We start from the raw sequence: 24,907 nt of genomic DNA, 5'->3' as shown, positions 1-24,907 counted from the left end.
GAAGTCAGAAGGAGCATTCTCAAACAGGTCAGGGCAGCCTTGACTCCATGGTAGTCTGACTGTTCCTCAACTTCATCCACAGTTAGAGCGTTGGCTTCTGGAGGAAAACAGGACCGCACTGCATATGTCTTTAATACATCAGCCATCGTATATGGCGTACCACGCCCTGTGCAAGGCACTTGGAGGGGCACAAGCTTTCAAACAGACAGCACAAACTAACAGCAACCTAAGACTTAAGCAATAACAGTAGTGGCACAGGGCAACACGAGGTGAATTGTCAAATGTGTGAAGCCATCAGATTCACAAGAGTGAATGGTAGGCGGTCTGAGAGGCCTACGAAGATCAGATTTGATTTCATCCATTCACCAAATGGTGACCCTGTACTCCCGGCATACTGAGTACTGTACGGGTACCAAGAACACTAGAGGAAGGACCATGTGGTCCCTGCTTACAGGAAGCTCATACACACAGAGAGATGACAAACTCCACTGTCATGGGTCTCTCTGGGCATTCTCCAATTCTGACATTTCGTAAGCTAGATAAAGGATGATGTATGTAGCCAAAACAGCAGTGAAAATCCCAGTTCTGCTGTTTTCCGGCTACAAAACATTAGGCAAATTAGATAGCCTCTCTGAGCCTCAGTTTTGTTATCTGTAAGATGGAGGGGATAAGACTCTGAAACTGACATATAGGCTGAAATGAAATAACATCTGTAAGGGCCTAGTTAACACAATGCTGGCACATGGTTGTGTGTTTGTAATAATGGTGGCCAGGAGGATGATGGACAGGGGCCTAATTATCTCTAAAGATTCTGCGGTGGTAATATTTAAATGCAAAATAATTTTGATGAAGAAAAATACAGAGTAGTAAGTGCAATGAAAGAGATCCTGGCAGGGTCTCCCAGGAGCAGCAGGTAGAGGCATCTATTCTGGAGGAGCAGTGGAAGTGGGTCAAGGACACCTTCCGCTGCCTCTCTCCAGGAGTGGGCCTCCAGCTGGTGCGCAGGATGAGGGGTGGGGTGCAGAGTCATTCTCCTGTTGGTGATGTTGGTCACCACCCATGGGAAGGTTGGGAGACAACACACAGGCAGTCATTGTGTAGGGACCACAGTCAGCTCAGCCATGCAGGGTGTAAGCCTGGGTGAGGAGGCTAGAAGGGGAGGCTGGATGGCCACACATGGATCAGGGGATGGTGCCTGGGTGGGAGAGGCAGAGTAGAGTAATCTGGCATAAAGCGTGTCTGTAACAGGAATTGGCAAATTATTTCAGACCATCTACCATCTCTCCCCAACAGAGGGATTGGGGGCATGAAGGGGAGCCTTAGGCTCCCACCAGTGCATCCCCCTCAGTAGTGGTTCTTGATCCAACAGCCTAGCGGGCCACTGGACCCAGGGGAGCTATGGCGGGCATCTGGGCACCAGTCTTAGCTCACAGCCTCACCCAGCCTCCATCACAACACTCACGCTCCGCCTCACCAGTGGCAGTCCTAGCACAAGGACTTTCACAATCCTGCACTCAAAGTGGAGCCTGTGTCTGCGCCTTCTCTGGCAAACCCACCCTTGCAGCTGACTAGCAGCCCCAGGCGAAACCCCCGACCGAACCCCCCTCACCTCCCCCCGCTCCTGCTGAGCCGTCTTGCTCTCCACAAACGCCCCCCACCGACCTGGTCCAGGCACCTCGTCAGCCCTCCCTGAGGCCTTACCGAGCTCAGGGGAGGTAGGCCGGGCCCGGCGACCTTTGCCCTGGCTGCGGGCCCCTCGGCGGTCCCAGGGCCCCCAGGGACCGTCCTCCTCTGGCCCTCTGCGCAGCCTCTTCTCTGCCTCGGGCCCCGCCCTGTTCTTCTCCAAGGTCTGGGGTACAGCAGCGCCCTCCAGGCCAGGCGTGGCCCAGGGCAGGAAGCGCACGGCCTGCGCCGGGGGCTCCCGCTTCCGACCAGGGGGTGCTTTCGTCCTGGCCTCGGGAGGATCGGCGGCGGGGGGAGACACAGGGCTCCTGCACTCCTGGATGGCTCTGCTCCGGGTCAGCGGGAATTGGTCCCGACGCCTAACCTCCTGCTGCGGGCCTTCCCCCGGCTCTGTCCTGCCTGCCGGCCCGCGGCTCCTGGGCCTCCCAGGCTCGTCCCCCGGCTTCCCCGCGCTGCTCGGAGGGGGCGGCTGGGCGGCGGCGGGGCTCACGGCCCGCGATGTCTTGGGGGTGGAGGGTCGAGAGAAGAGCGGGGGCTCGCCGGGCTCTCGAGGGGATGGGGCGCGCTGCAGCGTGGCGCGCAGGGACTCGTGCGAGCGCACCAGCTCCTCCCGCGACGTGGAGCGGCGGATGCGGCCCAGCTCCTGGGCGAAGCGCAGCTCGAGGTCGGAGGCCGGGCTGCGCTGCCGCGTGCGCTCGTCCAGCGAGGCCGCTTTCTGCTGGAACAGGCGGCGCCGCTCGGCCACGCTGCCCGGCGCCCGCAGTTCTTCCTGCGAGGCCCCGGGGGTGCCCCACGGCGCTCCGCGCTCCGACTTGGGCTGCTCCAGAGAGCGGGCCTTGCGCAGGGGCACCCAGGGCCGCAGGGGCGCCGGTGGCGAGTCGCTGCGCTCCAGGCTGCGCCGTCGCTCCTCGAAGAACTGCAGCTTGTCCAGGATGCGGGAGCCGGCGCGCACCAGCCTAGGCGAGCGGCCCAACGCCGACAGGCGGCCCGAGGCCTCGCTCAGTGGAGTCTGGGGTCGGGATTCCGCAGTGCCCGCCAGGGAGGGCCCGGAAGACTTGGACTTCTTCCCTCGCTTCTCTTCGGTGGTGGTGTCCTCGGGCAGCACAGGCTCCTGAGTGCGGCGGTGGGGCGACGTGGGGGTGGCCGCGGGCTGGGCCTGGGGTCCCGGCGGGGACCGCTTCCCGACCCGAGGGGACGGTGGGGGGAGCAAAGCGGATTTGGAGGGAGGCGGCTGAGCAGGGCGGCGTGGGGCTTCGCTGGCCAGCTGAGGCTGAAGGTCGGGCTCCTCCCTGCGCAACCCGCTCTGAGGGACGCTGCTGCAGAACCAAGATGGAGAGGGGTAGAGGATTCAGAGGGCCTCCTCTCCTAGACCCTTAGCTTGTGACAGGAATTGGGTGGTGGGCATGCTGGGCAGGCTTGGGGGTGACATGGGCCAGATCCTCCTGTCCCCCACCCCCCACCCCCACGAAGAGCGCACAGCCAGAGCAGGTGCTGGGGAGAGGCCGGCGGCTCTGGAACCACAAGATTGGGCTAATGGCTGGGTCTTGGTACAGACTCAGCCCTAGGACTCGGGCCAGCCTCCTCCCCCCAGCCCTGGAAGCCGAGAAACAGCGGAAACAGAACTGAGCATGAGGGAGAGAAAAGAATGAGACTTAGGACCCAAAGGATGAAGTGGGGAGGGAAGACAAGAAGGTGGGGTGGGGAAGGGCGCTCTCAGGAATGCAGCCGCCCACTCATTCCAGCCCCCAGCTGGCCCCCACACCCCTGCCCATCATCAGCAGGGCACACCCCTTCCTAATGGTCCCTGGAAGCCAAGCAACAGCCTCCTGGACCACGCACAAGCCTTTGGGGAGCAGTGTCCCATCCCTGGGATTCCCTAGCTGCTGTGTTAACCTCAGCCCATACCTGCCGCCACCACCAGCACTGATGGGACACAGCAGGTGGCGACGGAATGCCCAGGCTCCTACTCCCCTTGCTCAGTCTGCCCCCAGGATAGGCCTTTGACTTGCGCTTCCCCTGGGAAAGCTATCTTGAGTCCTTGGAAATCCCCCCTGAGAAGCATAGAAGGCCCCCCACAGGGGTATACTCTGAAATAACTCAGCTCGGAAATAGCTACTAAGTGGGCCTGAATAGGGAGTGTGGGCGAAAAGGAGGAGGGAAGGAGCCAGTTACCCCAGAGTATCTCTCTCACTTAACAGAGCTTTGGTGCCCAAGAGAACTGGGTCTCAGTTTTCCCCATCTGGACCCTTGCCGGGGCTGGGGCGGGTGAGGGGGCACATCACACATAAAGATTATAAAGATTAGCAAAAAAAAAAAGGGGGGGGGGAATTAGATGTATTATCATACCTGACACATTAGAGAGAGCTTAATAAAAATCTGTAAAATGGCTCATTGAATATTTCCTGAGTGCCAGGCTTGTACCAAGTGCTTAAAATGCATTGAATCATTTAATATTCACAACAGCCCTGTGAGGTAAGGACTGTGATCACCCCCATTTACAGATGAAGAAACTGAGGCGTAAAAAAGGTTAAGTGCCTTACCAACGTGACACAGCTGGGAAATGATTGGTGCTAGGATTGAAACCCAGGGAGTCAGAATCCTGAGCCCTTATTTCCTCCAAAGTGTCTGGGTTTCCAGGGGCACAGAAGGGAGGACAAGTAGTAGGGTGCCAGTCACAAGCAGTTCTAGGGGTCCCGAGTTAAGGATATTTTAGCCTACCTGAGTCAGCCACCCACATGACAGACCTGCCTCTGACTGGGGCTAAAGGGGACGGTGGCAATGCAGAGTGCCCTGAGAGACAGAAACCCCAGCCAGCCACCTGCAGGGAGGAAGTGTCTTCTCTGGGGGAAGGGCCGCAGAGTCCCCAGGGAAGGGCCTCTGGGAACTGGGTGAGGCCTGGAGAGAAATTGAGGACAGCAGAGGAGGCCTGTTGCTGGCAGCTCTGAGCTCCAGGCCAGTCTCTGTACCATAGACATCACTAAGGAAATGGGTTCCTCCGAAGTTGCCATAGCAACTCCAGGCTCTGGCTGGGGCCTGGTAAAGAAAGGCAGGAGGGAAAGGCAAGCCCAGGGCACAGGAGCACCGGGTAAGGCCAAGAAGATAAGCCAAGGGAGCCTCCCCCTGGCCATGGCCCAGCCCTGGCCCTCTCCCCTGCCCACCAGTAGCCACTCTAATCACCCTCAAAGCAGCCTCCCCCACCAGGCCCCTTCTTTCTCCTGCACGATGGTGCCTGCCCCCACACCCATACCCATCACAAACCAGGCCCCTCTCAGCTCCCCAAATGCCCCCAGTACCTCTATCATCAGCCACTCCCCTCTTCCACTATAGCACTCCCTCATGTATCTGCGAGCCCCAGATCTCCAAAAATGGCTCCAGTGCCTCACTCCAACACCTCCGCTCCTCACACTCCCTCCCAGGACAACCTTGAATCCCACCCTCAGGGACTTAGGGGTTTCCCATCAGAGAAATAATTGCAAGCCCCCTGTCACCATCACTCCCGCCCTCTCCCTCCAGCCTGGCCCCATTTCCAGCCCTTCCCTTTCCCAGCCCCCTGCCGCCCCCAGCCCACGGCCTCCTGCTTTCACAGGCCCCTTGCCCCATCTGCCCCTGGCCACCTCACTCTCTTCTCTCTCCTGCTTGCTGGCTTGTTCCCCTGCTCTCTCCTGCTCTCCCGGGAGCTGCCGTGTGGAAAGGTTCTGTTCCTCCCAGAAAAAGGCCCACATGGGAACAGGAATGTGCAGAGAGATGAAAAGGCAGCAGCTGCTGAGACAGCAGGCACGGAGGGGGCCCCCGGGTGGGGGGAGGGATCCTGGGGACAACTGGAGCCTGAATGAGTGAGGCAGAAGAGGACCCCTGAGAAACTGGAGATCTCGGAGGAGACAAGGAAGGGACAGAGGGTCCAGGAGACCATGGAGATGGCGTGGTGAGCCAGGACAGGTGGGAGCAGGGGGATGTGGGCGGTGATGGCTCAGGAGGAGGAGGGAGCAGTGTGGGAAGATGGAGTGGCAGCAGGGGGTAGAAGTGCACAGAGAGATGGATGGGGCAGGGTGATGGGTGGAGGCTAACGGAGCAGTGAGGGCAGCGCAGGACAGCATGGTGAGATGGGGCAGTTCAGGCCCAGGTAAGGCCGTTACTTACACGTGGATAGAGAGCGCCCGTCCTCTGTACAGGCTGAATGCGCTGCCGTACAGGTCACTGGCCACGGAAAGGCTATCCTCTGACCCCCAGCTTGCGCCCACCAGATTAGCTCGAGATGCCCGCACCAGCGGCTCCACCCCCAGGTGCCGTGGCCCGGCCCCGGTTGCCTGTGCTTGCCTTGGGCTGCCCGGGAGGCGGCGGGTGCCACCCCCACTGCCCGCTTCCTGCTCCAGGACCGTCTGCCCGCTGCCCCACCAGCTCACTTGCTCTTCCGAGGTGCCTGTCACGGAGGTCGGGGGTGTGTCCAGGGAGGTGCCCACCAGGGTGTCAGAGCCCCCTAGAGAAAGGAGCACCATGAGACTGAGGCACCCCTTGTGGGAAACCCGCCTGCCTGCTCTTTGTACACCCCAGGAGCTCACCCGTGGGGGTGCTGAAGGCCCCGTCATCCCGAAGCTCCAGGCGCTGGGTCCCCTGCACATCGCTGATGTCATCCTCAGCCGTCTCTGAGTCTGGAGAAGAAGGGGTCTGTGTGGGCAGGGCCCTCCTCCCTCTGCCTCCAACTCTTCCCTATTGCCTTCTGCCTCTCTGCCAACAGCAGGCTCCATCTTATCACTGGCAGGGCTGCCAGCACCTCCTCTCTTTTGCTCCCCATATCCCCTGCCTAGCCTGGGCTGCTCAGGATAACCCCTCCCATGACAGTGCCGTGGCTCCATCTCTGGGCCCCTGGTTACTCACGTTTACCTCCGTAGGGCCCTCCAAACTGCCACCCCCTCCCCGTCTGCCAATATCTTAATGGATTATCAGGGCCTCCTCCCTTCTCCCTCCTCCCCTTGTCAGTGAAAGCTTAAGCCCCTGTGCAGCCCCCAAAATCATCAGGTCCTAGGTTCCAAGGTGCTAAAGTCTGGGTTCAAGCACCCCAGGAGCAAAGAGGAGTCACCTCAGAGTCATACCGCCAGGGCACTCGACCAACCACAGGGCCAGCCTGTCCTCTACCCCAAACCAGCTGGAAGGCATCGGGTGCAGCTGAGGCAGGGTGAGGAGAGGCCGGGGCCGGGTGGGAAAGCGGGGGACGCTGGGGGCTAGAGCAGGAGCCAGTTTCCTACCGTAACTTTGCTTTCTGCAGGAGCGGAAAACTTCGCTTCCATAGGAGCAGCAGGAGAGAGACAGGGACAGACTGTTATCAGAGCGTTTGTGGGGCAGGGCATGGAGGGCAGTCAGGACAGAAGGGGCGTGAGGTACCCAGTCTCCAGAGGTGCCCTGTGGCAATGGGTGGGGAGGGAGATACCTGGGATGTACCCAGCACTGGGGACCCCCATACTTGGGCTGGTTATTCCAGCTGCCCCAGTGGTTCTGGTATCCTTGGTACTTACTGGTGCCGCCACTGGCCACACACACACACACACACACACGCACACCTGCTTGTGTTCAGTCCAGCCGCAGACCTGGGCCTCCCATTAGGAGTCAGGCCCACCCTCTATTACAATATTTGCATTGTGCTTTGACCCCTCCTTGCAAACCAACCCCTTAACTGTCTGCATCATAATGTGACAGGCACCTTCCTCAAGGTCCCTCTCTTCTACTGTTGAATTGTCCTCAAAAATGCCCAGTGGTTAGGTTAGGAGCAAAGGTTCCTGGGAGTATTTTCAACTTTCCCAGATTCTATCAGGTTCTGTGCCTCAGTTTCCCTCTGGCTGCCATGACAAGCAGGAGCCACGTACTGGTTGCCAAAGCATGGCAATGAGCTCCTTCCCACTAGGCCTCACATGGAGAACAGGGCACCCAGTGTGCTAGCGAGCCGCCCTCCCTGCTGCCAGGTCCTCTCTCAGCTGTAGGGCACAGGGGGCCTGATCAGGTGGGTGGTCGATAAGTGTGGGGTGTGTGGGAGGGTCCCACATCTCATGGGCTGTCTTCAAGGGCCTTGATGCCTCACAGAGGGACAGGGACCAAGAGGAGGAGTAGGCATGGGCTAGAACAAGGACGCCCACGGTCCACGCACCATGGGTGAGTCGGCCAAAGGCCCGGCGGGAATGGCCGGTTTTCTGAAAGAGAAAAGCCAGAATGAGTAGTTGAGGGGGAGGCTGTTCTTAAGGTCCCTGTGCCTCCCATCCAGTACTGCAACATCAAGCAGAAACTCATTCCCTGGCCAGTGTGTGTGTGAGAGGGGAGGTGGGCAGAGACCCAGAGTGACCAGCTTCCCCCGTAGGGAATGGCTCCCCTGCCTTCTTCCAGGGTACCCAGCTGGACTCTTGGGAGGAGCGGGGGAGGAAGGAGAGAATGGCAGGCTGCAGGTGGAAGCTGGAACATCCCACTGGACAGAGGCTCACAGCCTGGGACGAGGGCAACAGCCCCAGAGAAAGAGAATAGAAGACGAGGTAGTCAGGCTCAGTGAGGAGGAGAAGATGGAGATGCGGGGGGGCAGGGTGCTTGAGTGACTGGGAGATGAAGGAACGAGGGCACAGATTCCTGCTGGGGGAGGACAGATACCTGGGTAGGTGTGGGGGAGGGATGATGGGGGCAGAGGGCCAGAGCCTCACGAATGCAGGAGGCCCAGGTGCGCGGAGGACAGGGCAGGGCTTGGGGAATGTGTTGAGCTCAGCGCGGATCCGTGTGCGTTGCATTCAGGAGCTCCGGAAGATGGAAGGCTCCAGAGTGGGGGGCTGGGGCAAGCCGGGCGGGGGGCCGGGGCCCGGGGTTGAGGTTGGACAGAGGAGAGAGAAGAAGGGGTGGCAAAGAAGCAAGTGGGCGCCCCACGCCGAACGCTGCAGCGGGGGTCTTCCCCGGTGGTCGCGGGGATTGCGGGCGATCGAGGAGCGGGGGGTCTGCCCTTCAGCGCGGGGAGGGGCCTGCGCGCCCAGGACGCAGACCCGGGAGCCCCTAGATCGCGCCCTGCCCGCCGCCCTCAGCGGGGCTCGGGTGGGGCAGGCGCGGCTCCAGCGCCCCCTCCACCGGGCCCAGCTGCGGTGACCCGCCCTCCCTCCGGGGCGCCCAGGCCTCCCTGCCCCCTCCCGGCGCCGCCCGCCCCCGGAGCCCTCACCTGGAAACGCTTCTTCACCCACAGCTTCTTCATGGCGGGGGAGGGGGCCGGGCCCGCGGCCGGGCGAGGAGGGGACGGGCGGGGGCGGGGCGGAGTCGGAGGCGGGGCCGGGGGCGAGCTGGGGAGCTGGCGGGAGCCGGCTCGGGTGGCGGAAGGAGCCCGGGGCCTCGGGAGCCGGGTGGGGGTAAGGCGGCGACGGCGGCGGCAGCAGCAGCGGCGGCGGCGCTGGAGTCCGCCCCTCCCTCGCCAGCCTGCACCCCACCTGGGGCCCCTTCCTTGTCCTGTCCCCCTGCTTACCCCGGGGCGGCCCTCACCTGCCTCCCCACACGACCACCAGTCACCTCCTGACGCCGAGAGCCGCGGACCCCCACCCTGTATCTGCCTCCTGAGCCCTAGGCACATGAGGAAACTGAGGCACAGAAAGGGGTGCAATGGCCTCTAGCTCAGGCCACTTTCTGGCAGCCCAGCGCAGCCTCCTCCCACCCTCACCTCCTCCCACGGGGCCTCTCTGGAAGGTCAGCAGCATCTCTACTTGCTCATTCCACAAACATGCGCGCACACACACTGTGCCAGGCAGAACCGAACTCGCTGAAGGGCACAGCGCCGGGTGGGGGCGCCTAGGTCAAACGCAGGGCAAGGGTCCTGGCGGGTGTGGACTGCGTGTTAACATGGACTCAGACTGTGAAAACCCCCAGGGTTCTCAAGAAAGCCAGAGAGGGCTTTATCTTACCTTACCTCTCGACTGTCCCATGTGCGGCCCCCTATCCCCATACATTCATACACACAAGCAAAGGTGCACAGAGGTACCCCCGTTATTCACAAAGTTGGCCAGTGTTCTCACTCACAGGGAAACACACTCACCAAATTTTTTGTGTGTTCCACCCGACCCCTGCCCTGTTCAGCACCATGCACACTTGGCATACACAAAATTCTATCCTCCCCGTGACCATTATAGGTATGTTTCTTCAGCAGTTACTAAGTGCCAGGCACTTTACAAATGTTACCTCATTTACAAAAACCCCATGAGCTTGAAACCCTTATGAATAATCCTGTACCCATTTAATGGACAAGTGACTGAGTCTCAGAGAAGTCCTATCACTTAGACAAAGCCACACAGGTGCTGGGATTCCATGTGTCCTGGAGATGGGAATTATCATCCCAGTGAGCACAGGGAGTGCCAATCCTGGTTTCTGAGTTGTGACTACTGAGTAACTATTAACAGTTATTGCATGTTTGGTATGTACCAGGCATTGTGCTAAGCACTCTATGTGAATGAGCTCAGTTAATCCTCATGAAAAGAGGAAGACTGAGACACAGAGCGGTTACTTGCCCAAGGTCACAGTCAATAAATTGAGGGAGCCAGGATTCCAACGTAGGCAGATGCATGAGAATCACTTATGCCCAGGAGGTGGAAGTTGTAGTGAGCAGAGATCGCACCACTGCACTCCAACCTGGGTGACAGAGCAAGACTCTGCTTCAAAATAAATAAATAAATAAATAAAATATAGGGACAGACTGATGAGTTTAATTCAGCCTGCACAATGTTTGGGCTGGGGCAATCATGTCTGAGCTCAGCACACCTCCCTCATTATCAGTTTCTCCTTGACCCCTGCAATTATTTGAGTTTGTGGGCCCTTTATTTTATTTTAGATTTCTTTACTATTTTAGAGACTAGGTCTCACTCTGTTGTCCAAGCTAGAGTGCAGCGGTGCTATCATGGCTCACTGCAACCTTGATCTCCTGGGCTCAAGAGATTCCCTCCACCTCAGCCTCCTGAGTACCTGAGACTACAGCTGCATGCCATCATGCCCAGCTAATTTTTAAAAAATATTAAGTAGAGATGAAGTCTCATTATGTTACACAAACTGGTCTCGAACGCCTGGGCTCAAGCTATTCTCCAGCCTCGGCTTCCCAAAATGCTGATATGATAGGCATGAGCCACTGTACCTGGCTGCTTTTTTATTCTAAAGTTTAGGTCATGTTTTATGCATTCTGGGTGCATACAGGTGTTCTTGTTTCCTAGAGCATTGAGGCAAATTACAAGTACAGACACATGCACAGGGACATGTGCTGAGAGGGCATATATGTGTGTCCACCTCGTTCCAGCCAAAGGACCCTGGACACCCATGGGCACTTTCCCTGTACACCCCTAAACACACCCACTCATAAATGGGGAGCTGAGTGAGGAGAGGGGGTAACTTGAGCCCCTGTTCCCCAGGAGAATCCGAGGGGCTGGCACATTCCGTGGCAAAAATAACCAATGGGCAGCGGGGGTGAGTGACGGGACAGCTGGGCCCAGGAGGGGCGGGCAGGATTCTGTGTTCCTGCTCTGGGTCGGCACTGCTCACTCTGAAGGGCTGGCCTGGAACGTATTCTATGGGTGGGCCTCCCCAGCTGGTCCCAGGTTGCCCCATTTTTCTCCCATAGCTGGGCAGCTGTGTCTCCCTGCCACTCACCCAAACCCAGACTTCCAATTTCTGCACTGCCAGCATTTCCCTCTAACCAGAGAAAATTCAAATCTTCATCCTATGCCACAAGCTCCCACCCCATCTCCCTTTTGTCTCCTCTTTCCTGACTCAGTTGAGTTTCTCCCTTCTCCCCTCATTTACCACCCTGCTCTGTATTTCTGACATACTATGTAATTTACCTATTTACTATGTTTATTGCATATTGTCTGTCTCCCCTCACTAGAAAGTTATCCCCTGGAGGACATACATTTTGGTATCCCTCAACCCCCTGACTCGTGTATGGAAAGCACATAGTAGGCACTCAATAAATATGGGAGGGGGTGGCAGAGCTGCAGGTGGAGAGGGTAAGCAGTGATGGGAATGGGGACAGTAAATCTTCCTGCAACCGCTTCCATTCATCCAGACTTCCCTCTTCTCTGTCCTAACCCAGACTCTTTCCCAAGAGGTCTTCAGCCAGAGGAGTGACTATCTCTCGTTCCACTCAGGATTCTCCTGGAGAGGGTCCCAGAGCTCCTCTCTGCTCCCACTCTGGCCTCTCCCCCACTCGCTGGTCGGCACTTGGCCTATGTGGATGTTGACACTCCCCATACCCATTCCCAGCTCCATACTACTTTCCACCTGGCTTCTCTAGCCAGACATTCTAAATTCCAGGTGAAAAAGAATAACTGCAGAATATTCCTCAACACAGGTTCTGGTACATTCCTCCACCCTTTCCTTGCTTCAACTGGCCCTCTCTCCCTATCTCTAAGCTCTCCCCTCCAAGCCTTCAAGTCCCCAGGATGGCCATGTATTGATCTCTGGCCCTTCTGATTAACACCAGAATCTTCCAGACCCTGGCTATGAAGCTCCAATTAACACACCATGTGAGCATCACCAGTTCACCTCTTCTCTCAAATGTGCCTTCTCCTGCTTCCCCTCTGCCCTTTACTGCAGGTCTGCCCTTCAACCACACACGCACACCCACAGCTTTGAGGGTAGCACTTGTGCAGGTGGGAGCCTGATATTTTGAAAAAGAAGAATGCCTGCCTATCTTGGAGATTAGGCCAGAGATTAATTTGGGAATATTGACAGAAAAAGATGGTGACGATGACAAATCCTTGACAGTTTTCCCACACTTCTCTTTCTATGGACAGGCAGTGTGGACCCAGACTCAGATACCTGACTTTCAGACCTGGCTCTGACACCTCACTAGCCATGGGAACTTGGGTAAATTTCCTCTTTGAACACCAGTTTCTCTATATAAATAATGGTCATAACAGTAACCTAGGGTTTGGAAGATTAAATAATTAAATGAGACAGGGTACTTATGCATGTTAAGGATTCTACAAGTATCCTGCATTTCTGCCATCTTCACCCCCTTTGTTTCCTATTCTTTCCTCATTTCTACATCCCCCAAATATCAGCACCACCACCTCCAGTTTCCCATCCTCCAAACTCTCCAGGCTGTAGCCCACTCGCCTTCTCATGACCCCAACCTCCCAGAGCCATGCCCAAATCCTTCCATCCTTGAGCTAACATATCCGGCTTCAGGAGTGCCAGGAACCTAGCATCACTCTGTCTTATTGAGCCAGCAATCCCAGCCAGGAAAGCGTGTCCTTCCCTCTGCAGCCAGGTCCTTGCTTGGCTTCCTCGAGTACCCTGAAGTCCTCCTGCTGTTGTTTCCAACCAAGAAAGTTTTCCATGAGTAAGTCTGAGCAATGCCGAGCTGCTTGCCCGGCTGCCCTGGAGCAGGAGCTACCACTGGGCAGGGACTGGTAGAGGTGGGCAACAGAAGGGATAGGAAGCCAGATTCACCCAGTCAGTCCCCAGCATCACCAGAGCAAAGCCCCTCCCTCCTCCAAAGCATGTGGGATAGGTGTAATAGTTATACACATGGCTCTTTGCAATGGGACAGACTGAGGCCTCCACCTGTTCTGCTACTTTCTATCTGCACGACCAGGACATGTTCTCAAAGGTTATTTGCTGCAGTCCAATCCTCTTCCTATTCTCATATGAATGTCAAAGGGCCCCTGATCTGGCCCCATAGCACCCAGGGCCCTTTTCTCACCCCAAGCCTCTCAAGCCTGCTGTTCCACCAGAGCAGCCCAGCCTGCACACTGTCTGCCTGGCCTCTGTCTAGGTATGTCCAGCCAGGCTCAGCTCTGCTGACCACACCACCAAGACTGCAGAGGGGCTGAGCAAACAGCCCTGCTGGGGGCTCTTACACCTCATCACCGCTTCCCACTTTGAGGGACCCAAGTCAGGCCAGGAGGCACCCATCTGGAGAAATGCCAGGCCTGGGCCAATCATATGGCAGCTACTTTCCCAGCACTCTCCCTCCCTCTCTCGCTCTCTTCTCTCTCTCCAGAACTTCTTGAGGAGTACAAAACCCCCAGAGCCAAAACCAGGAGGACTGGGTTCTTAGCTCTGGGATGGCCATAACTAGCTATGTCTCTAACTAGACTAGTACATCTTAGGCAGAGCTCCCTGATTTTTGGCCCACAGTGTCCTTGCCTGTGAAAGGATGTGGTTGGAGCTGCAGTTCTCTGTGGTCCTTTCCAACCTTAAATAACATTATAACCATTACTCTCATTCTCAGCTCTTTCTTTCCCTTCGCTAATCTCTCCCCCAGTCGTATTGTCATCAACTCATCTATCTTATCCTTTGATCTATGTTCTATTTTCAGTCCCCTTTGCCCCTGGGAGGACCAGAGCTGAGATCCCCAAGGAGTCCACGCCTTCCCCAGCCCCAAAGTCTGCTAGAATGCACCCCATCCCCTGATCCCAGGCTCAGGAAGCCTGTACCTGTCCAGGTGCTAGGCCAACCAGGAGAAGCCAGCCATGGTTCTCTCTGGCCCAGGCCTGGCCACAGAGACTCAAGGAAGGTGGGCAGAGCAGGCTGGGGGAGAGGAGATGCTGATGGAGAGAGGCCACCTCGGCTCCCTCTCCTGACTCGGTTGTGCCCTAGAGACTTCTTGCCCACCCGCTGCTGAGGGCTTTCCTCTCTGTGTCTCCTCCCCAGCCTCCAAGGATTTACCCCTGCACAACAGCACCCAAGGGAGTGACATGTCCCTCTTAAAAACGCCCAGGGGAGTGAACCCTCAGCTCCTTGCCATCTCTCCCAGCTGTAGCCTACTTTCTCAGAATTCTGTTTCTCAGGGCTCCACCTGCCAAAGGCTCTGCCTTTGGCTAGAGAAGAACCACTTGGCTTACTCAAGGGCTGAGGAAATCAAGAAGGAAGCCCCAAAACGGACCCAAGGCTAACAGCCCTGGCCTGGCCTCCATGGTAGCCCCACCTGAACCATGAGCACTGGGCCCAGCCTCCTGCCCTCCCCTTCTGCCTCAGGCCCTCAGCCTTTTCTTCACATTGCACCTGGAAATCTATGGGCGGGGGTCAAGCACTGGTCCAGAGCATGCCCCTTCCATGCTCTGGAAACATCCACCCTAGAAGCTCAGGTAGACATGGTCCACGAGCTTCCCATACCAGCTCCACGTGCCCATACCTCACCTGTTTGCACCACCACACAGAATCCAGAGCCCTCCACAGCGCCTAAGCAGGCACACGCCTGCATGTAGATTCTCAAGCACTCACCTCCATTCATGCCCATGGGGCCCTGGCCCTGGCTCCACCTCCTCCGACCCTGGACCCTGTTCACACGTGGCCACCCATAGGCCTCTTTCACCCTGCCTAGAGCTGACCACGTCAACCCTGCCACGGCAATAGCCTGCAGGAAGCTCTGAGCCATCCCTTCAACAGTGCAGCCTGGACCAGAAGAGCTGTCCCCCTCCTTCGGACGTGCACTCCCTTGTTAAGGGGCTGATCGGAGTGTCAATCTCACGTTTAAATTATGGAGCTGAAGGACACCCTTTTCCCCAGGAGACTTTTCTCTGCAGGAGGATGAGAACTTCTACCCCAGAATTACCTGAGAGGCTGGAGTGGGTCTCAGGCTTGGCTTACCAACTGCTTGCTGCCCCTTGACCTCTGACCTTCCTGTGGGGAGCCTCTCTACCTTGACACCCCATTCCCTGTACTTGGCTCTTCATCTCACTTCTGGGCCCGGGCAGCCAAGAAGCCAGGGCACCTGGGAAGAAGGCGGAGGAACCAGTATCCAGTACCTTACCCACGTGGCCTGGGCAGCCCTTCTCTACCTCTGAGCACCCCGCCCCTGCCGGGCGCGGACCCCACCTGCCCATTACCTCCGACCTCCAGCACTGTGAGCACTGCCTCGCAGGAGGCCCGGCCCCGCTCGTTCTGGGCCGTGCAGCTGTACACGCCGGCGTCCTGCGCCCCGCAGCGCCGCAGCCACAGGCAGCTGGGCTCGGGGGCCGGTGCGGGCAGGAGTTGCCCATCCCGGAACCAGTGGAGGCTGGGTTGGGGCGTCCCGCTCACCACCACCCGCAGCCGCACGTCGCTGCCCGCGCACACCGCTGCGTTCTTCAGGGGCCGCAGGAAGACCGGCGCCTCGGCCACAGCCGCGGGAGCCCCGCCGCCGGCCCCCACCTTGGCCCTCTTCGGGGGCACCCCGGGGCTGGGGGGTGCCCTCGTGCCCGCGTCCTCCCCTCGCGTGCCCCGGGCTTTCTGCATGACCACCGAGAGCTGGGCTGGGGGGACGCCGGAACTGGGCTGCCACGGGGGCACCCGCGGGACGGTGCCCTAGGAGACGATTCTGGGGGGCCGGCGGCCTGTCTTCCTGCTGCCCGCCCGCCTTCGGCCTGTGCTACCCAGAAGGTCACCGGGGCGGCCGGCGATTGCGCCTGGGGGCTATTTTTAGGCCCCCCGGCTCGGGTTGCGAGGGAGCCGTGGAGGGAGGGGGCAGCAGAGGAGGGACTTGACTTCACTCGGCTCTTTCTCTCCCTCCAGGAGCCCCCATTGCCGGCCCGGCTTAAGGGAGTCCCTGGGTATTTGTTCCAGGCTCTCTCCTCCGTAGTGTGCCTGGCCCCCCATGACCCACTGCAGGGAGTCAGGTTATCCCTGGGCTTAATCCCATTTCCCTTCCTCCCTCCTCTCAGACCCCTCATCCCTGCCGGACTCGGCTGGGAGGGGAGGAAAAGGAACGGTCCTGGTGAGATGCCTGAGAGGTGGATTGGGAGGCAGGCCCAAGTAGAAGTGAGCAGACAGCTCCGAAAAGTGACCATGGCTTCCCCCAGCGCCTCCATTACAGCTGGCGAACAGTAAGACCAGGATCCTGGGAGTCAGGTGGATTGGGGCCCCCAGTGCGCCCTGCCCTTACTTGCTGGGTGACACCAAACCTCTCTCAACCTCCAAGTCCTCATCTGTAAGAATGGGTGGTGGAATAGGGTTGCAATAGGCAGAAAAGAGTGGGCAGGACATTCCAGGCAGAGGGAACGGCATGAACAAAATGAGCCTGATGAAAACAAAGGCGTTCTGGGACTTAGAGAGGTTTGGAGGGATTGAACCGCAGTGGGTGGGGTGAGTGGAAGAAGGGAGGTGGGGCCTGGAGAAGGCTTTGGTTGCTAAGGCTTTGGTTTCTCTACCCTGAAAGCAGGGGGCGCCACTACACAGCTTTAAGCGGCAGAAAAAAGAACAGTGGGAGCTGTGTCTTAGGAGGATCCTCTTGGCGGCCACAAAGTGGAGGATGCATAGAAATGAGGGCCAGTTCAAGTAAAGGCGAGATTCCCAGCCTCTTTGCCCCACACTGGTTCAGTAGCTGAGCTGGGAGGAATCTGCACATATAACAAATGACTCAACTGATTCTGTTGTGTCTAAGTGTTGCACGTTGAGAAACATCAAGAGTCCAGATGAGACCTTTATGATAGAACAGTTCTGTAACTTGGCCGGGCGCGGTGGCTCACGCCTGTAATCCCAGCACTTTGGGAGGCCGAGGTGGGTGGATCACTTGAACTCAGGAGTTCAAGACCAGCCTGGCCAACATGGTGAAACCTGTCTCTACTAAAAATACAAAAAATTAGCCGGGTGTAGTGGTTCATGCCTGTAGTCCCAGCTACTCAGGAGGCTGAGGCAGGAGAATCACTTGAACCTGGGAGGTGGAGGTTGCAGTGAGCCTAGATGGCACAACTGCACTGCAGCCTGGGCAACAGAGTGAGACTCTGTCTCAAACAAACAAACAAACAACAATAAAAAAAAAAAAAAACAAGCAAAAACAGAATAGTTCTGTATCTTGACAGTGGTAGTGGTGGTGGTCATGTGGATCTACACAAGTGATAAAATTGCATAGAGCTAAATGTGCATTTGCGTTTGTACACAACACTAAGAGTGCATGTAACACTGGTAAAACTTGCAGAAGGTAGGTGGATTATACCAACCCCCCTTTCCTGGTTGTGATGCTGTACTATAGTCATACAAGATGTTACCCTAGGAGGAAACCAAGTGAAGGTAATGCAGGATCTCTCTGCATTATTTCTTATAATTGCATGTGAATCTACAGTTATCACAAGGTAAACATTAAGAAGTCCAAGTAGGAGACCCAGGCCTGACCTTTAGCCCCGAAGGATGAAGCCCAGGAAGGGCTGAGAGGAGCCATGAGAATTCAGAGGCAGAGAATGTTACTCTTACCCTTGCGTCCTCTTCCCCATCCTCATTCTGAGATATTGAAGTCAAAGAGAAAGAGAGAGAGCGCGTGAGAGAGTGTGTAAAAGGTATAGGAGGAACCATTTAAACACTGAATTACATCTATAGAGATTAAGAACCTTGAGGAATAATTTTTTTTTGTAGTTTGCATACATTAAAGCTTTTCTTTTTTTTTTTTTTTTGAGACAGAGTTTCACTCTTGTTTCCCAGGCTGGCATGCAATGGTGCGATCTCAGCTCACTGCAACCTCTGCCTCCTGGGTTCAAGCAATTCTGCTGCCTCAGTTTCCCGAGTAGCTGGGATTACAGGCATGCGCCATCACACCTGGCTAATTTTGTATTTTTAGTAGAGATGAGGTTTCTCCATTTTGGTCAGGCTGGTCTCAAACTCCCGACCTCAGGTGATCCACCTGCCTCAGCCTCCCAAAGTACTGGGATTACAGGTGTGAGCCACCACGCCTGGCCTAAAGCTTATTTTTCTGTGAAGTGCAGTTCTCTGGGCTTTGATAAATGCATAGAATCATGTATCTGCCACTCTAGGACCATACAGAGCAATTCCATCACCCCAAATATTAGCTCGTGTATCCCCTTTGGAATCATAGACTCTACCATAGATCCCCTCCACCAACCCCTGGCAACCACTGATGATGAATCGAATTCTAAAGTGTAAATTGAATTCTATCTAGAAGGTGAAAATATGGGGGAAGTCATTGCAAAGAGATGGTACATCAAGAGAAAAGGAATAGAGACTATTTTGAAAAACAAATAACCCAAAGCCACCCAATATTCTGCCTCTAAATGTGTGTGGAATGCACTGTAAATGTTGGCTGGTTAGTTGGTTGAATAAATGAACCACATGGGCTGGGCGCAGTGGCTCACGCTTGTAATCCTAGCTCTTCGGGAGGCCGAGGCAGGTGGATCACAAGGTCAGGAGATCAAGATCATCCTGGCTAACACGGTGAAACCCCGCCTCTACTAAAAATGCAAAAAATTAGCCAGGTGTAGTGGCTCATGCCTGTAGTCCCAGCTACACAGGAGGCTGAGGCAGAGAATTGCTTGAAACCAGGAGGCGGAGATTGCAGTGAACCGAGATCACACCACTGCACTTCAGCGTGGGTCACAGAGCGAGACTCTGTCTCAAAACAAACAAACAGACAAACAAACAAAAACAATAAATGAACCATGGGATCTCAAGCAAGTTACCTAGCATCTCTAAGCCTCAGTTTCCTCATCTATAGAACGGAGGTAGCACAACTCGGGGTTTTAATTATTTATTTGTCCATAACTTTTTTAATTTATTCATCCACAAATTTTTTTTATTATACTTTAAGTTCTAGGGTACATGTGCATAACGTGCAGGTTTGTCACATATGCATACCTGTCATCCACAAATATTTTCAAGTTCCTAATATGTACTGGCACTGTGCTAGGGACTAGGAATACAGAAGTGAACAGACGAAGATTTCTGCTCTCATGCTTTTACTTGAGAAGAGAGACGAACAACAAATACGAAGAAATAGGCTGGGTATGGTGGCTCACGCCCGTAATCCCAGCACTTTGGGAGGCTGAGGCAGGCAGATCACATGAGGTCAGGAGTTCGAGACCAGCCTGGGCAACTTGGTGAAACCTCATCTCTACTAAAAATACAAAAATTAGCCAGGCCTGGTGGCACACGCCCGTAATCCCAGCTACTCGGGAGGCTGAAGCAGGAGAATTGCCTGAACCTGGGTGGCGGAGGTTGCGGTGAGCCGAGATGGCACCACTGCACTCCAACCTGGGCAACAGAGTGAGACTCCATCTCAATAAGAAAGAAAGACAGATAGAAAGAAAGAGAGAGAGAGAAGGGAAGGGAAGGGAGGGGAAAGGAAAGGAAAGGACCTATAAAGACTGTTACAAGGAGGTAAATACTGTGGACAAAGCTTAAGGCAAATGTCAAGTGTGGTGGGAGATTGCACTTTCAAATAGGGTGTGGCTGGAGTTGGCCCTGCTGGGAACATTTGAGCCAGTCTTGAGTAAGAAAGCAGATGATGCAAACGTCTGGGGAGGGCTGCTTCTGGCAGAGGTGGAAATATGCCTGGTGGGCTCCAAGAAGAAGGCCAGAGAGGCTGGAGGGAGCAAAGGGTGGAGGGAAATGGGTCAGACAGGCGGCAGGTGCCAGATGGCCTAGAATTTTGCAGGCCATGGCGCTTTTGTTCCTGGTGAAATGAGAAGTCATCTTAGGGTTTTGAGCAGAATTACATGATCTGACTTACTCTGTAGTGATGGCATTAAATTATTATATTAAATATTCAAATGAATATTAACTATTTAAAAGAGCCTGGCACACAGCCTGGAACATGACTTTCTTCTGCCTTCCTAGATCCGTAATTGGGGCATTCGTTGATTTGTGTGCAGGAGTCTGTGGGCCTGGGTAGGGAGGGCACAGGTCCATGCGAGTCACTGGTGCCCTCTTCTGGCAGGAGCTCACACTAGCTGTGACAGCTGGAAGCCGTCAGGCTCTGGCCAGGTCAGGCACTTGGGACAGCTGGCTGCAAGTCACTAGTCTGTCTCTCAATGTGGGCCCCACAGTGCCCTGCAGCCTGGCGCCTGGCTGGGTGTGTGTGCTGCCAGTCTGCCCTGCCTTGCGATCACAAGCCTCTGGTGTCATGGAAAGAGAGCTGAGCTCCAGAGGCCAAGGAGCCTGGGGCCCAATCCTCCTTTGCTACAGACTGCTGTGTGACCTTGGCAGGTCACTCTACCTCTCTGGAGGTACCACTGGGCACTTCTTAAGCCATAATGATGTACCACATGCCTGGCACATGGGAAAAATCTCAGTAAATGTTCATTGAATCAGTGAATAAAGTGGGGGTCATCAGCCCTTCCTGGTGAATATTTAATTTAGAGAAAAGTAAGCAAAAGTGCGCAGTAAGTATTCATTCATTAAGTATTTAAATAGTTAATGAGTATCTACTATTTTTCTGGGCATTCTTCTGGGCACTTGGGATACAGTAGTGAATAAAATGGATAAAAACTCTACCCTTAGGTAGCTGACATTTTAGGTGTTAAATCGAAGGTTATTGATGTATTTGCAGATGCGCCTTGGGGGAGCTTGTGGTGAGAGGAAGGAGGGAGGGGGTGAATGAGTAGAATAGGACAGGGGCCTCAAGGGACGGGGAGGGGGAAAAGGTACCTGGAGTGGACAGACAGACAGGAAAGTATCTGCTGAGCCATCAGTCCTGGCATACGGTGTCTGTCTCCACAATCCCTTCCGTGCCATCCTGTCCACTGGGATCAGAACTGGTCTGGGCCTGGTCCCTTGCGTCCGGTGGGAAGCCAGTCAGCATTCTATGAGCCCTGTTACTTCTTGATGTTCAGAGTCTTGAAGGGTAAAACGCCAGAGGCCAAGGAGCAGGAAGAGGCTTTGCTGTGGAGGTGATGGGGTATGTGTGGGTATGTTTTGGGGAGGGACACACTGAAGAGTTGGTTGTCTATATACGGCCACACAGGACGCAAATCTTTATTTTATTTTTATTTTTTTTATTTTTAAGAGACAAGGCCTCACTCTGTTGTGCAGGCTGGAGTACAGTGGCGCAATCATACCTCACCACAACCTCAAACTTCCAGGCTCTAATGATCCAGCTGCCTCAGCCTCTCAAATAGCTGGGACTACAGGTGCACACCTGTAGCAACCCCTGCTTGCTTCGTTGTTGTTTTGGGGGTTTGTTGTTGTTGTTGTTTGAGACAGAGTCTCGCTCTGTTACCCAAGCGGGGGTGCAAACTACACCTCCCGGGTTCATGCCATTTTCCTGCCTTAGCCGCCCAAGTAGCTGGGACTACAGGCGCCTGCCACCATGCCCGCCTAATTTTTTTTTTTTTTTTTTTTTTTGTATTTTTAGTAGAGACAGGGTTTCACTGTGTTAGCCAGGCGGGTCTTGAACTCCTGACCTTGTGATCCACCCGCCTTGGCCTCCCAGAGTGCTGGGATTACAGGCGTGAGCCACCGCGCCCCGCCCCTGTTGTTGGGTTTCTGTTTTGTTTTGTTTTGTTTTGTTTTGTTTTGTTTTGTTTTGTTTTGTAAAGACCAGGTCTTGCCATTTCCCAGACTGGTCTCAAACTCCTGGGCTCAAGTGATCCTCCCACCCTGGCCTCCCAAAATGTTGGGATTATAGAAGCCACTGCAGCCGGCTGAAACCCAAATCTTTTTTGGTTTGTATTTGCCCATTCCCTGGGTACTTTTGGTCACTGCTCAGCTCTTAAGAAGAGAGGCAAAGATTAGAACCAGAATTTCTAGTTCCAGATAGGCTGTGCTCAAAGAATCCTTCCCCCGCACTGGGGGAAAGAGGGTGGCTCTGGGCCTTCTTTCTTCTCTGGGGACGAGTGGGTAGCAGTCACAGGAGACAGGTGTGCTGAGGAGGAAGAGCTTTATTTCAGAACTGTCCCCAGTTGGAAGGGGCCACGAAAGAAGCGGTGAGTTCTCTGGCTCTGGAGACATTCAGGCAGAGTTTAAGGAATGCTCATGAAGGATGTGGGGCAGGGTCGAAAAGGGGGTTTCTGCACCACAAGGATAGTTGCCTGGGAGCCTTCTGAGGTCTGACTCTGAGAGCCTGAGACTTCTACATTCCTTCCACCTTAGTGACTAGTCTGTACCTAAGCACTTGGTGAGGTGGGGGGCAGGAGGGGAACTGCCTCCAAAACCTCCCCTAACCCATGTGTCCCTTTATCCTTTGTGGGACAGATAAGTGCACATAACTCATTCAGGGAAAAGAAGGATTCCAGAAACTACTCACAGATATACACACCCCCTCTAATCCACCTGGGCCCAGCCCTGTCCAGGTGCTTCCAACACAGAGAAGCTGGCTCAGACTCCAGGGGCCCCAAGAGGCTCAAGGATAAGAAGCCCCTTACCCATCCCTCCTCCTCCATCCCAGTACAAAGACATTGGAAATGAGACATTCAATTTTATTTCCTGTGAGGGTCATTGTGGAGTTTCTCTACAGGTTGTTTGGGGTAGTTCTGGGGCCTGTAGGGTTCATCTTATTTGAGGACTAGGGGGAAGGAAATGACCATGAGTCACCAGTGGCAGAGGGAGGGGACCCGGGGCTACACCCCAGCTCCTCCCAGGGCAAAGCTGAAGAATACAACAGAGAAGGGGCCTTCTTAGAGCGAGGGGTGACTTGTGAGCCAGGGCCACATTAAAGAAGGGGAAGAAAGAGACACCAGAAAGGCTTTTGGAAGTTTCTGGAAAAGTCAGTTTGGAAGGTCAGATTAAGGACCTTAAGACTAAAACCTCCTGAGGTTTATTTCACATACAAACTGTCTGAGCTTATTATCTTTGTGATCTCTACCCTCCTCCTGACTCCTTTAAAGGATAATCCCTGAAATCTCAGAGGAGAAACTTGAAGGCTGAGGCCTACATGGATCCATCATTTCCTACATCTTTGATCCCCTAGAATATATTTTTTTAGAAGAAGTAAAAGAGAGACAGACTTCACTCTGCCCCCTACCCCACCTCTTAGCTATACAAGTGCTCCAAAACCTATACTGTGTCACTAAGGTTTCCCCATACATTCAAAATGCCTCCTTTAACTTATGTATGTCTCATGTATGTGAGTCTTGTTCTAAACACTCTATTTTGTTCATTAATATTTGTATATTTCCTCTTCATTAACTGTTAATTTTCATATCCTTCTAATAAATTTTGACATTTTATTCTACGATTTCCTAATTTTTTTCCTTTTTCTTTTTTTGAGACAGAGTCTCACTCTGTCACCCAGGCTGGAGTGCAGTGGCACAATCACAGCTCACTGAAGCCTTGACCTCCTGGGCTCGAGCTATCCTCCCACCGCAGCCTCCCAAGTAGCTGGAACTATAGGCTCATACCACCATGCCAGGCTAATTTTTTATTTTTTGTAGAGTCAGGGTCTTCTTTTGTTTTTTGAGACGGAGTCTCGCTCTGTCGCCCGGACTGGAGTGCAGTGGCCGGATCTCAGCTCACTGCAAGCTCCGCCTCCCGGGTTTACACCATTCTCCTGCCTCAGCCTCCGGAGTAGCTGGGACTACAGGCGCCTGCCACCTCGCCCGGCTAGCTTTTTGTATTTTTTAGTAGAGACGGGGTTTCACCGTGTTAGCCAGGATGGTCTCGATCTCCTGACCTCGTGATCCGCCCGTCTCGGCCTCTCAAAGTGCTGGGATTACAGGCTTGAGTCACCGCGCCCGGCCGAGTCAGGGTCTTCTTACATTGCCCAAGCTGGTCTCAAACTCCTGGGCTCAAGAGATCCTCCTGCCTCGGCCTCCCAAAGTGCTGGGATTACAGGTGGAGCCACTGTGCCCAGCCTCCTAATTTTTTTCATACGTCCTACACTCCCCTCCCATCTTCTCCAATTCTCTTAAAATTTTTATTTGGTATTTTAATTGAGATTGCATGGCATTGAAATTATAGATTAATGGAGAATGAATTGACTTCTTCAGAGTATTGAACCTTCTTATTGAAGCACAGAATAGATCTTTCCGTTTTTCCAAACATTATTTTTCCTGAATTGGCTCCTGTGTATAAAAATGGTATTGGAAAGAGTTAATAGAAAGAGGCCATTGGTGCACATCTTAATCCCAACACTTTGGGAGGCTGAAGTGGTAGGAGGAGCAATTGAACCCAGAAATTCAAGACCAGCCTCGGCAACATAGAAAGACCTTGTCTCTACAAAAAATAGAAAGTTAGCCATTCATGGTGGCGTGAACCTGTGGTCCCAGCTACTTGGGAGGCTGAGGTGGGAGGATCACTTGACCTCAGGAAGTCCAGGCTGCAGTGAGCCGTGATCATACTGCTGCACTCCAGCCTGGGTGACACAGGAAGACCCTGTCTCAAGAAGAAAAAGAGAGAGAGAGAAAAAACGGGCTGTTGACATCTTTGGAGAAGGGACTGGGGGAGCCCTACTTCAGAGCCAGTCAGTGGGGAGCAGCTACATCCTTCAAAAAGAATAGCAGGTGGTGTCCGCCCAGCCTGGCTGACCTGAAGGTGCAGTAGGGAGCACAAGGTGGGGCAGTCCTGGAATTGGGGCCTAATGAGAGGTATTTGTGGTTCC

The 24,907-nt window shown here is 54.7% G+C and overlaps 1 protein-coding gene across 2 annotated transcripts in view; it reads right to left on the bottom strand.

Moving 5' to 3' along the window:
* The window catches only part of SPEG (striated muscle enriched protein kinase), a 58,876-nt gene extending 42,856 nt beyond the window's left edge, over positions 1-16,020 (bottom strand). Inside the window, exons 1-6 of one of the 2 annotated variants that reach the window (XM_026454822.1) lie at positions 8,855-8,887; positions 7,817-7,859; positions 6,924-6,937; positions 6,240-6,329; positions 5,998-6,157; positions 1,702-2,999 (exon numbers count right to left, since the gene is read on the bottom strand). Coding sequence is in view for 1 of the 2 variants with exons in the window: in XM_023221923.3 (XP_023077691.2) it covers positions 1,702-2,999; positions 5,821-6,157; positions 6,240-6,329; positions 15,498-15,885 (2,113 nt within the window). In the remaining variant the exon portion in view is untranslated. Of the gene's footprint in view, positions 1-1,701; positions 3,000-5,820; positions 6,158-6,239; positions 6,330-6,923; positions 6,938-7,816; positions 7,860-8,854; positions 8,888-15,497 lie in introns of those variants that run through there. The other variant, XM_023221923.3, reaches the window with a different exon arrangement.
* Positions 16,021-24,907: the final 8,887 nt, after the last annotated feature.

The sequence above is a fragment of the Piliocolobus tephrosceles genome, chromosome 11 (assembly GCF_002776525.5).
Source record: "Piliocolobus tephrosceles isolate RC106 chromosome 11, ASM277652v3, whole genome shotgun sequence".
Lineage (NCBI taxonomy): Eukaryota > Metazoa > Chordata > Mammalia > Primates > Cercopithecidae > Piliocolobus > Piliocolobus tephrosceles.
This window is presented reverse-complemented; position numbering and strand designations above follow the sequence as displayed.